Source organism: Takifugu flavidus, chromosome 21 (assembly GCF_003711565.1).
Source record: "Takifugu flavidus isolate HTHZ2018 chromosome 21, ASM371156v2, whole genome shotgun sequence".
Lineage (NCBI taxonomy): Eukaryota > Metazoa > Chordata > Actinopteri > Tetraodontiformes > Tetraodontidae > Takifugu > Takifugu flavidus.
In genome coordinates, this window is record NC_079540.1 from 1,376,024 (window position 1) to 1,389,208 (window position 13,185).

Here is a 13,185-nt window from a genome sequence, read left to right on the forward strand (position 1 = left end):
ATTTCCCCAGTATTCAATTTTAAATAAAGTGATTCCAACACACACCATGCACAGTGCACCAACAAACTCTATTGAGAAGACAGGAAGTGATGCAATACGTTACCCAACGGATACAGTCCAATCATCAAGTTGCACGAGTTTTGACTATTCTGTTAGTGTGTGTGTGTGGTGTGAGAGAGAGAGAGAGAGAATTCCTTGAGCAACACTGCCACCATTTGGAATAAGAAAGAATAATCTGGATTTGAGGACTGAGAATAAGGCAGCTTTTCTTGTGACTTGGGTGATGGTAGAACACAAATAAATTGGGAAATGATGAACAAACAAAGCAACATCCTGCAATCATGCTTCAGAACTTCATTCATTCACGGAATTGTGGATAATTAAGTTTTCGGCGGCCAACTGTCTGCAATTTCGGGTTTTACCTGCAGGTGGAGACATTTATTAATACTGCAGGTGGAGACATTTATTAATATTTAGTGATCAACTCAGTGAAACGTTTTAGTTCCGCTTTAAAATATCATTCATTTAGTCAAAGATGTAAAACTCTGACTATGTCTTTTTGTATTTCTTTATTAAGCTTTCATGTAAACTGTTGATCTTAGAGCCTCCAAAATCTCCATTTGGTTTTTTATTTTTTCTTCTCTTAGATTTTTTTGCCAAGATTTTAACTTCTATTGATGTTCATGCATTTGTCTTTGTAAATGCCAGAATCTTCCCACGCAGCATCTCTCAGCACTTCAGCCATTCATGAACCAACTACGGTGGCCGAGAGGTGCAAAACACTTTAACAATCGGATGACAAAATTTACAAATGACGAAACACTTTAACAATGACGAAACACTTTAACAAGCGGCTGAAACAAATTTACAAATGACGAAACACTTTTACAAGCGGCTGAAACAAATTTACAAGTAACGAAACACTTTTACAAGCTGCTGAAACAAATTCACAAGTAACGAAACACTTTAACAAGCTGCGGAAACAAATTTGCAAGTAGGATTTTCTACCGGAAAGGGAATTACCGACCCTTGGTACGTTTGGGCCAATGGATGCGTTCCGTCGGTACAGTTGGGCCAATGGATGCGTTCCGTCGGTACAGTTGGTAATACCCTTTCCGTAAGAAAAAGCAGCCGGCAGAAAACAAAATTACAAGTTACTTTTCTTACGGAAAGGGTATTACCAACGTACTTTTTCAGCCGGAAAGGGAATTACCAACTGCATCATTTGAATCGCATCATTTGAATCGCAAGCGGGTAAGGACTTCATCGTGACGCAGGATGGACGACAAGCAAGTGGCCTTTTGCCCGTTTTGTGGCAAACATTTGATCAGATTGACGCCGATTTGTGGTTTCTGTGGTCGGTCTTTGGCGATTTTAAATGCCACAGCTCAGACTGAAGAACCAGCCGTAACGGGGACGTCTCAAGCCACCGTATCTCAACAGCCTGTTAATGCTAAGCGAAGTAAGTGTAACATAGCCGTCGCTATCTGAAGTACGTACAACGTGAATCAGCTGTACCACTGGTTAGCGGCTGCTAACTTTCTAACTTTCTGTAAACTTGGCTTTAATTTCAGCAGATAAACATTTGCCGTCATATAAGCAGTTCCTGGATTACAGAAATTCAAAATCCAATGAGCGTCAGTCTTATAGCTACGGGGGAAGACATCGGGCTAAGGAGAGAAAACACGTGCAGGTCTGTTGTACTGACTGTATTATCAATACTCGACTGTCTGACTCGGGGTAACTCAAAAATAGATCTAGGCAAGACAGTGCAACTACTGTATCTGGAGTGTAGTTTCCAGTCATGTTCGGCTAACTATGAAACTGTGTTGACATAAATTAGAACATGGAGGGAAATGTCAACTCCATGTTCTCCATAATTAATTGGAAGTGCTGGTGTATGTATAATCTTTTGTGTTACTTTTTATAGTACATGAAATTAACCGTACCTTCTTCATTTTTTAGATAAACATTGGAACGATGGTGCGACATGAGACTTTTCTGAAACCTCTAAGGGGGAGAACACTTCCGTTATTTGTTGACCCTGATATCGAAGCACCTGACATCTTAAGCAAAGCAGTCCAGAAGATGAGGACATTCCACCAGGACACACCAGAAGGGACTTATGTCCTTTTGTATCCAGACTGCTCTGAGGTGATCCATGTGCCTGGTTCAGAAAGGCCATTCAAATTGGCAGAGTATAAACAAGAACTTGGGAGGCCATATAGCAGGATCACCTTTTTTATTTGCCTTGAACGGCATTTTCAAGGTTAGTGGATCGCATGATGCAATCATTTTATCTATTTTAGATGCTGCACTGAAGGACATTTTGCCTTTAGCTACATGATCTGTGGATTTTTTTTGTTTTTGCAGCAGTGGAATCAGATTCTGATTCTGAAATTGTCCTGACTTCAAGGAGCTCAGCTGAATTTAATCAAGCTGACACTGTGGTAAGCCATTATTTTCAATTAGATATAAATGTATTTATCAATGACAAAACTGACAACCTTCCAGTATTAATATATACTGTAAATGATGAGGGACGCGTTATGGAAGCTGAGACTAATTGTTGATAAATTTGTGTTTCCTGTCAGGTTTTTGAACCACAAAACCAAAGTACTCCCCAAAACATACCGGAACATGAAAGGTCAGTGCATTTTTGGCACCCAGCCTTTGCCAAAGAGGGAGTCAGACATTTAATGAGAGGTCCTTTCTAGTGGCAGTCAAGCACTAGGAATCTTGCCTGAAGGACAGAAATAAATAATGTAATAATTTTGCCATTTTAATCATGTTTCAGAGATGCACCAGGACATTCATCAACAATTCAGCCTGGTCAGGTATTTGGGCCGGCTGTGGCAGCTGGAAATTCCTTACTTCCGTTGTTGTTATTTCATACGTTTTCATTTGTTTTTCAGATAGTAATATCTGACGCTGAAGATATGGATCGACCTGAAACAAATCCAGCCACGACTTCTTGCTACAGGTATGTAATAAATGATATGGAATTTATTTGGGAATTTTATGTTTTTACGACATTTTCATGTAGAGATTTTAATTTTCCAACAGTAACTACACAGACCTGTATGCACCAGATGTTGAGGACATGGATGAGGATCTGGTTGCGGTCGATGTTGAGAATTTGGAACACACTGCAGTGTAAGAACTACTGACTGGCATTCCAGTTTTTTGTTGTGAAGTATTGCTGGTATTTAACTAATTCTGCTAAAAGGGTTCATTGTGTGTTGATACCCATTAATTAAATCATTTTCTGTCATTACAGGGAGGAGATGAACATTACACTGCCCGACATTGTGGCAAACCTGTCACTACCCATTGATCACAAAAGGGTCAGCAGGTTCAACATCTCCAGGGCTAATGTTTGGGATGGAGCGGTCAGAGGTTTCAAGCGTACAACATATACAGAAAAATGTGACATGCTGGTAAGATTTACTGATGATGCTGGTGTTTTTGAGGAGGGAATTGACACAGGTGGTCCCAGAAGAGAATTCTTCACTCTTCTTATGAGACATCTGAAAGATCGGCCCATTTTCGATGGACCAGATGGACATCGATTCCTGGTCTACAATGCAAAGGGTATGCATAGGGTTAGATGTGCACTACACTAATTAAATATATGTAAATCACATTGCATTTGCTTCTTTTCCTCGACGTCTTCAAGTGTATATATGTTTTAATTTTGCAATATGAATTCCTTTGCAGCTGTTAGGGAGGATGAATACTTCATGGCAGGTAAGATGATAGCGGTATCAGTGGTGCATGGAGGTCCAGGGCCCCATTTCCTGTCGGAAGATCTTGTGCAGTATCTTGCTGGCCAGCCTTCATTCAAGTCAACAGTGAATGCAATAACTGATGAGGAAATAAGGACAGTTTTGCGAGAGGTGAGAATAGCATAACGCACAGTTTGGTAGAACACACCATGGTTACAGCATGTCACTGAATAAAAAATATGGAAGGATATCCAAATATTGATTGTGATGTTTCTCTTTTTTTGTCTTTCAGATTGAGAATGCTGCTTCGTTGGATGCTCTGCAAGAATGCATCATGAGACACAGCACAGTGTTCCAGACAGCAGGCTGTCTGAGACACGTGACTTCAGTTGAAGAAAAGAAGGACCTTGTGGCAGACTACGTCCGATGGTACATTATTGAACGCAACTCATCTGTAATTGACAGGTAAATTCAATTTTCATTTTTTTCGCCCTTCCCGAAAACAAATTTGCTTGAAATGTCTCGTGGCATGTATATCTATGGTGTTTCAACTGCTAGCCTATATGTCTGTCTCTCCATTCTCTGCCTTATGCTAATCTATAAATACAGTGATCCCTCGCTATATCGCGGTTCATCTTTCGCGGCTTCGCTGCTTCGCGGATTTTTTTTTTTTTTACAGTGCCTCTGAATCCTGATTGGCTCAGGGGCTTTACTGTTGTCTAGAAATAAAATATTGACGCTGTACTGTATTGATTTTTCGCTTGTCAACAGTTTTCGTTTCTGTACATTCTGCCAACTTTACGTTTGCATTTTTTCAATTGAAGACACACGTGTTGATAAAGAGGAGGAGGACGGACTAACACTTGGTCGCTTAGCAACCATGGTGAGAATGGCCACTGAACTTCAGCGCACGGCACAAGAATGGGACCCTTTGATGAGTCGTTCATTGCAGTTCTCAAATATAATTGAAGGTGGCATATCCGTTTATAAAAATCTTCTTGCCCAGAAAAAGAAAGAGCGCCAACAACTGCCTATAACAATGTTCTTCTCTGAGAAAGACTCCTGCGCCTTCAGTAGAAACAGACGCTACAGCGGAGCGGAGTCAGGACGCAGAGGCACAGCTGGGACCGTGAAATACGCGAGTGACAATGTTTCCAATCTTGTACAGTATTACTATATTAAAATTATTGTTTTAAACAAAGTTTGGTCTTTAAAACAGGTTTTGATGTTTGGTTTCATTCTACTGTTCAGTATTGCATTGTAAAATAATTTAAAAAAATAAAGTTGCTACTTCGCGGATTTCACTTTTCGCGTGTTACTTTTGGAACGTAACTCCCGCGATAAACGAGGGATCACTGTACTCAATCCAACAAACAAATATAACCTTATAAACTCGTTAAATACATAAACTTCAGATAATACAATTTAGATAGTTTAATTGTTTGTTGCTGTTGGCACTACACAGCAGTGAAAGTGTTTGTGTTCACTTTGTAGATTCAAAGATGGCCTTTCAGCTCTTCAGTTTCTGACAGCACTGCAGCAACACCCTTCTTTGCTGATCCCAGTTCTGTGCCACTCTGAAAAGAGACTAACTGGCATTGACATTGAGAGACTCTTTACACCTGACGTCAGCCCTGCAGGGAGCAACAGGAGACAAAAAGAAAGTCTAACCTTGGCCTACTGGGCAGACTATCTCCTTGACTGTCAAGGTTTGTATTGTTTTTGGTTATAACTACTTGGAAAAGCACATTGCCATGTATACCTACCTGAACATTTTTTTCTTTGCAGAAGGGGAGGCTGCTGTGTCAGTGGAAGAAGTCTTGATGTTTGCCACAGGGCTGACATCACTTCCTCCTTCTGGGTTGGAACCGTTGCCAAAAATTGAGTTCCTGGATGGCTCTCCGTTCCCAATGTCTAATACGTGTTCTAACTTGTTGAAATTACCAATCCTGGATTCCTACAGTGTTTTTAAGGCACAAATGGACTTCGGGATTCAGAATAGTCCAGGATTTGGCTGTTTATGAGCCATATTGGACTCAAAAAATGCTTTTTATGCCGTTGTCATTGGTGCAGTTCCAAGTGTTTTGATGTTAAAGTAAGAGCCTGTTAAAGTGATGTTAAAGATGTGTTTTGTTGCAAGTGTTTGATGTTAAAGTAAGATCCTGTTAAAGATGTGTTTTGTTGCAAGTGTTTGATGTTAAAGTAAGTTTGTTTTATTTGTGGGGGGGGGGGGGGGGGTGTTCATCGTTCTGAAACTGTTCTGTTCAGGAAACTGTAGTTCATGATTTTATCTATTAAAAAAAAAAGGAAATCCATGCTCATTACTACGCATTATGTTTATTCATATTTCCCACTGTAAAATAAGGATGCTGCGGGTGACAAATTAAGACACTTTGTGTACAAGTTACACCTTTCTAATGTCTTTTCAATCATAGCCGAGTAATTTCTTTTAGTTTCAGATAGAGCTCAGTTGCAGACTGCCAGTCCTCTGCCTTCTGTAACTGATTGCTCTGCATGGCCAAGTCCAGGTACTCCTGCATGTTTGCATCCCCACATGGAGCTCTTGTCAGGTGAGCCTCAGGAAAAGCATCCAGTTGAGTCTGTTCAATTTGAAATCCACAGTCTCTGGAGTCAAACCTATGTTACACAGAAGATATTATTACATTTATTTGAAAAACAAATTTACTGCAGATAATCTACCATCAAATATTACCGGTGTGGTAAGTAGTAGAGCTCATTGGGCACTCCTCCTGGACATGATGCTGTTCTGGAGGGCCGGATCCTGTGGCTGTTCCACAATCCAACACACTCATCCAAGTCCTCCTGAATGACATCACCAAAGCAGTATCTCAGTAGACACTGATGCTCATGACTCCCGTTGAAGTATCCGGCATCTCTAAGGTCTGCAAATAGCTCCATCCAGAACTGACTCCTATGGAAATTGGTAAAAGTAATGATAATTTTAAGCATATACATATGTATAACTGAATGAATGAAGTAAAAGGCAAATTACTTGATGAAGGCCATTTACCTCGCCATTTATACATTTGTTTCAGCCGCTTGTTAAAGTGTTTCGTCATTTGTAAATTTTGTCATCCGATTGTTAAAGTGTTTTGCACCTCTCGGCCACCGTAACCAACGCCTTCAAACCTTCCCACCAAAGGCTTCTTAACGGTGAAATAATCCAAGTTAATTGTGCAATAGAAACAACCCGTAGGTGTGACGACTGCATTACAAATGCAACGTTAACATTTGTAGATCCAGGATAAGAAATGGAGTGTAGAGGAGCTCATGCACGCCGCTGAGCACCAGCACCGGCAGCCTGCAGCTGATATACAAGACACTGCAAACTCAATTATTATCAGAACAGGCTGCATGAAGAACAATATAAAGCTCTTCTCAATAGAAGTCTCATCTTGTTCTGACAGCTGATCTTCATCACACGCTCATGTCACTTAGAATCTATTAAAGGTTTATTTCTGTTTGGCTTAGATTTTCAAGTTTGTTAGTGGCTAAAATAAGAAACCCAGTTTTTATTGTGTTTAAACATTCCAAAGCTGATATTGAAGGGCCATATCATGGGACGGTTGCCATCACTGTGGCTGTCAGGAACAAACAGGCCTCAGGAGGTGAGAATGGGAGAGAACATGTCCTCCACATGTTCCTATGCATAGGTAGACCTGCTACAGTAAGACTGTGTTCTGAGGATAGAAGAATCCTTTATCTTAAATGTAAAAGTGATCAAAGAATGATCAGACAGGAGTGGGTTCTGAGGAAACACTGACACATGTTCTACCTCAACACCATAAGTCAGAACTAGATCTAGGGTGTGGTTGAAGTTATGAGTTGGTTAATTTATCTGCTGGAGGAAACCAACTGACTCAAGTAATGAAATGAAACCATTTCTAAAGCTGTCATTTACAACATCTACAAGTCTCCAATGATAATGACTTTATCTGTTCTGAGGACCAAGTCAGATAAGATGTCAGAAAACTCAGACAGGAACTCTGAATGTGGCCCAGCAGGGGGCCGATATACAACTACAAACAGAAGTGGCTTTTCTGTCCTCCGGTTCAGATGGGTGATGCCAAGAGTCAGGCTTTCAAATGAACTGGAGCTGTGTTTGGGTCTTGGATTAAGTAATAAGTTGGAGTGATAGAGTGCTGCCACTCCTTGACCAATAACACCAGGAATATGATAATTAAGATGGGTAGGAGGAGTAGATTCATTTAAGCTAACATACTCCTCCTCCCGGGTGGGATGGACACGTTTCTCCTAATCAGACCAGGTTTTCCCCAAAAACTGTTCCAATTGTCTACAAAGGACACCTGGTTTTCGGGGCACCACGATGACAACGAGCGAAAAAGCCAGTACTTTATAAAATGACAAAGGGTGACAGAGGGGTTGTGGGTAAAGGGATATCGTGTCTTTGATCTTTGAACATGTCTGATATTTGAGACAAATATATATTAATAAAAGCCCACTTTATAGACTTTGAGCTTTGGTATGAAAGGACAGTGTTTAACATTGGTAATTTTTATGCAGTATTTGTAAGGATTGGGGTAATACAGAAACTGGTCGACAACTTGAATTACATGTTTGCCAGAAGGTTTTAAGATAGGAATAACTTTGGCTGTTTCATTCTGCTTAGAAATATTCTGGTTTGTAGAGTCATAACAAACATACTACTCAGCACTACAGAAAAGATGGCACACTGGTAAGTTTTGATCATTTAATTATTTGGCAAGGAAATTTACATTAGCTAAAAATAAAATGTCTGGCCTTGAGATTGAAGGTTGTTGACAAAATGGTGGACCTGATTGACGTTCTCTCTAATGATTATTTTAGTGTCTGAGTATTGGACAAGTTATATTTTTATTATATACCCTTACCCGTGCACAAAAAATCATGACAATGCACACATACATGAGGTGTGGTGAAAATTTGATATTGTTGTCTGGAAATGAACATGAAATAATTTTATTTTGAGAATAGAGTGACCGCAGACATAGGTAGACAAAATTGGCAGACAAGATCTACAAAAATATAATCGTAACCCATGTCCCCAAATCAACCGGAAGCCCGTACATCCCTTTTATTGCTGTTCTACTGCAGCTTTATGAGTGAAGCGGCTCATAAAGTTTCTGCGACAAAACTAGAAATTATGGGTTATTTTAATGGTGTAAGGGGAGAAATAGCAGGCATCGTATATCTTTGGATACAGTTGTCAGGGTGGCTTAGTCCTTTGGTAAATGGGGCACTGTGCAGTGAGGGGAAGCTTAAGGTGATACTGAAGCTGCTTGATAGTTTATAATGACTCCAACTTGTCATGAGATCAGTGTTTCCCTAGAGTTTCTGTACTCCATTTTGATTTTTAAAGGGAGACTTCTCTTAATCTTTTTTCTTCTCTCTTCTAACATAGCTACCAACATTGGTGTCCATATCCCTTCGCATACGAGCAGAACATAGTGGAAATTGGAAGCATCCTCTATTCCAGACAAACCAATTATCTGGTGCAGTCCATTCTGGGAGAGGGTGCATTTGGCAAAGTAGTCAAATGTATAAGGTTGAGAGACAACAAGACTGTGGCAGTCAAAGTCATGAAGAAAGAAGAAGATTACTATGATAGTGTAGAGCAGGAAGTATGTAACAACAACTTTTGTTCCTATTTGCCCCTGTATGTGGTTTAATTGAGGTGAACCTTGACATTTGTCTCCTTAGATACAAGCCCTGCTAAGGCTTCAAAGACTGGATGCAGAAAAATGCAACATTGTCCAGATTCACGCAGCCTTTTTTGACAGAGGGTATTTCTGCTTCGTCTTCGAGTACCTGGACAAAAGTCTCTTTGACTACATGGCGGAGAACGATTTTCGTCCTCTGCCTCTAAACGCAATCAAATCTGTTGTCCAACAGGTACATCTCACTGCACTTCCTTTTTCATTAATAGCCCTTTGATCTAATGTTGAAAAAGTATTCTGAAAGTGTTTTATTTTCTTTAAGCTTGCAATTGCACTTCAATCTCTGAAGAGCGTGGGAGTGACTCACCGCGATATAAAGCTGGACAATATTATGTTAGTGGACCATGAAAAGCAGCCTTTCAGAGTCAAACTTATCGACTTTGGAATTGCCACTGTTGCCTCCACTATACCACAGGGCTCAGTTATACAGGCCCTCTGTTCCATGTAATTATTTTTACAAATGTTTAAAATCACGGAAATCTATAAATAACCAATTGTAAAAAGCAAATTAACACCCTTTTATAGGTCTCCAGAGGTCCTTTTGGGTCTTCCATTGACAGAGGCTGTCGACATGTGGTCTCTGGGCTGTTTGGCTGCCAAGTTACACCTGGGGATTTCGCTGTTTGATGGGGACAATGAGTATGACATGGTAAGTATATTTGTAGTATTTGGAGTTTACTTCATTCTTTTCTTTGAACTTTTCTGCAACATAAACTTTTTTTGGTGAATATTGTGACGTGGTGTTTTCTTTACCCACAGATGAGGAGCATCGTGGAGCTACTAGGTCAACCTCCAATCGAATGCTGGATGCAGGAATAAATACGAAGCAATTCTTTAAGAAATATATGTGCGCAGGGAATCGATCATGGAAACTAAAGGTATCTGTGGTAGTTTGTCTAAGATATTTCTTACGGACTCTAATTTTCCCCCAAATTAATAGGTAGGAATGTTTATTTTGTTGTCCTTAACTCCTTTTCTGTTATCTGTTTAGAAATGCCACGGAACAACAGGATGTCATTTTCTGGATTCTTTGGATGACATTTTAAGCGTATGTTTTTCCAGTTTTCATTTGTTATTCACATCAATGTAACAACGTTTTCTTAATAGCATAAAGAATATATTTACAGGGTAATTAACTACTTTAAATCAATTTTTATTGTTCCAGGACATCCCTACAAAAGACAGTGAAAATCTAGGACTTGGTCCTTTTGTTGACATGCTCAAGAAAATGCTTGACCTAGATCCTGCTACGCGCATTACCCCAGCTCAACTGCTGCATCATGGTTTTCTGACAAACACTGAGTAAGTCTACACAAAGATCATTCATTTCAGTCCTAAAACCTTTGATTTATACATTTGAAAAAATTGCAGGATCTCAGATAATTATTTAAGTCATGTATTTGTTGTCTTGAAGGGTGGGGACCACCTCTGAAGAGCTAGAGGTCACTGCCAGCAAGGAAAATGGACAGACGTTGCAGTCGCAGTGTGAAACCCCCCAGCAGAACCAAGAGAGCCAGTTAAAAACAGGGCAGAAAAGAAATCGTGACTCTAACGATGACGACCCAACTTGCCAAGACTCCAAGCGGCCTAAATTTCAGTCACGAGTGACACCAATGACGGACACACAGATAAATGATGATAATTCCACTGTTCAGAGGAAGCTGCCTGATGGGAAGGATGGTGAGCCTCATTGCTCCACCTCGATGGCTGTGCCCAGGTTCAGCCAAAAAGTTTTGAAAAGAAGAAGGAAATACACAGGCAGGAAAAGAGAGAAACAGACTCCCTGAACACATATGTTTGGGGGACAGTCCCATCTGGTCTTTCAATCACATATTCACCCTGAATTACAATAAAGGAAGCTGATTTCATTATTTTAAACATTGGTTTCTGTTTTTTTTAAGACCATAAAGTGTTTACAGAAAATCAAACAACTAATTGGTGCATTCAAATTAATATAATTATTATTTGGGAACCTATTCCCTTGTTTTGTTGTGCCTGAGGAAAAGTTGACCGATTTTTACTTTGTCCCATTTACTCTGCCTATTGTTGCACACAAACCTGGAGTAACAATATTTAATATGTTTTTTCAAATATTTTATTCTTAGAAGATAAAAACATTGCAAAACTAACATAATTTAAGAGGCAAAAAATGTTTTAGCCCAACTTTCTGGGCAATAGTGATATAGCTGATGAATAAGTAGTTTGTATACAGTTGCTAAAGCAGACAGGAAACAGCTAATAACTGCTAAAGATATGTTTGATAAAGATATACAGGATATCCACAAACTACTTGTAAACAACTATTTTTAATTAATCCTGCACAATCATCAACACAATCATCCTTAGCAGATGTTTGTGTTGCTCACACCAGTGTTTTCAGTGTAAATCACCACAGTAATGATAGAGAAAATAATCATGTACCACCACCTTCTCTCAGTGTTTCTTTTTTCATCTGCTACTATAAACTAAAATCTGTACATTTTCCATCCCTGTGAGACAAGTCCCTATACAATTAACGTCACCCTCACATGGACACGGAAGAAATTTGCCATCAATCAATCTTTATTTATATAGCGTCTGTGACAGACAAAATTGTTTCTAGGCACTTTACAGAATCCCAGGGCCTGGCAACTAATTAGCAGCAGTAGTAGTAGAGTCCTGTATTTGTTTAATATTTCTCCTTGTTGTTATCGAGTAACTACAATTTCCCCAGTATTCAATTTTAAATAAAGTGATTCCAACACACACCGTGCACAGTGCACCAACAAACTCTATTGAGAAGACAGGAAGTGATGCAATACGTTACCCAACGGATACAGTCCAATCATCAAGTTGCACGAGTTTTGACCATTCTGTTAGTGTGTGTGTGTGTGTGTGTGTGTGTGTGAGAAAGAGAGAGAGAGAGAGAATTCCTTGAGCAACACTGCCACCATTTGGAATAAGAAAGAATAATCTGGATTTGAGGACTGAGAATAAGGCAGCTTTTCTTGTGACTTGGGTGATGGTAGAACACAAAAAAATTGGGAAATGATGAACAAACAAAGCAACATCCTGCAATCATGCTTCAGAACTTCATTCATTCACGGAATTGTGGATAATTAAGTTTTCGGCGGCCAACTGTCTGCAATTTCGGGTTTTACCTGCAGGTGGAGACATTTATTAATACTGCAGGTGGAGACATTTATTAATATTTAGTGATCAACTCAGTGAAACGTTTTAGTTCCGCTTTAAAATATCATTCATTTAGTCAAAGATGTAAAACTCTGACTATGTCTTTTTGTATTTCTTTATTAAGCTTTCATGTAAACTGTTGATCTTAGAGCCTCCAAAATCTCCATTTGTTTTTTCTTCTCTTAGATTTTTTTGCCAAGATTTTAACTTCTCTATTGATGTTCATGCATTTGTCTTTGTAGATGCCAGAATCTTCACACGCAGCATCTCTCAGCACTTCAGCCATTCATGAACCAACGCCTTCAAACCTTCCCACCAAAGGCTTCTTAACGGTGAAATAATCCAAGTTAATTGTGCAATAGAAACAACCCGTAGGTGTGACGACTGCATTACAAATGCAACGTTAACGTGGTGTGCAATATCACACCACGTCACATTTGTAGATCCAGGATAAGAAATGGAGAAGAATGGGAGAGAACATGTCCTCCACATATTCCTATGCATAGGTAGACCTGCTACAGTAAGACTGTGTTCTGAGGATAGAAGAA

General features: G+C 39.6%; 3 protein-coding genes across 7 annotated transcripts; all 3 read left to right on the forward strand.

Annotated features, from left to right (window-relative positions):
- Positions 1-509: 509 nt before the first annotated feature.
- On the forward strand, positions 510-6,052 carry LOC130518002 (uncharacterized). 5 transcript variants are annotated; one of them, XM_057020294.1, is made up of 13 exons: positions 516-1,462; positions 1,575-1,693; positions 1,966-2,269; positions 2,374-2,450; positions 2,595-2,647; positions 2,798-2,837; positions 2,916-2,983; positions 3,067-3,156; positions 3,281-3,594; positions 3,721-3,899; positions 4,021-4,193; positions 5,223-5,437; positions 5,517-6,052. In XM_057020294.1, exons 1-13 carry the CDS (start codon positions 1,279-1,281, stop codon positions 5,750-5,752), a joined length of 2,052 nt encoding a protein of 683 aa, XP_056876274.1. In that variant the 5' UTR covers positions 516-1,278; the 3' UTR covers positions 5,753-6,052. The 5 variants fall into 5 exon arrangements, 4 of the variants coding, with proteins under 4 accessions (XP_056876275.1, XP_056876273.1, XP_056876272.1 ...); XR_008947888.1 differs by lacking the exons at positions 5,223-5,437; positions 5,517-6,052 and adding exons at positions 4,553-4,699; positions 4,787-5,027 and having other exon boundaries at positions 510-1,462; positions 2,798-2,983; XM_057020293.1 differs by having other exon boundaries at positions 514-1,462; positions 1,578-1,693; positions 2,798-2,983.
- A 2,382-nt stretch (positions 6,053-8,434) lies between these two features.
- Positions 8,435-10,275, forward strand: LOC130518703 (homeodomain-interacting protein kinase 1-like). Its single transcript, XM_057021522.1, has 5 exons — positions 8,435-8,445; positions 9,151-9,370; positions 9,450-9,641; positions 9,729-9,910; positions 9,992-10,275. Exons 1-5 carry the CDS (start codon positions 8,435-8,437, stop codon positions 10,191-10,193), a joined length of 807 nt encoding a protein of 268 aa, XP_056877502.1. The 3' UTR covers positions 10,194-10,275.
- Positions 10,243-11,344, forward strand: LOC130518006 (homeodomain-interacting protein kinase 2-like). The gene is made up of 4 exons (XM_057020300.1): positions 10,243-10,344; positions 10,458-10,514; positions 10,632-10,768; positions 10,881-11,344. The coding sequence occupies exons 1-4, from the start codon at positions 10,267-10,269 to the stop codon at positions 11,251-11,253; spliced, it is 645 nt and encodes a 214-aa protein (XP_056876280.1). The 5' UTR covers positions 10,243-10,266; the 3' UTR covers positions 11,254-11,344.
- Positions 11,345-13,185: the final 1,841 nt, after the last annotated feature.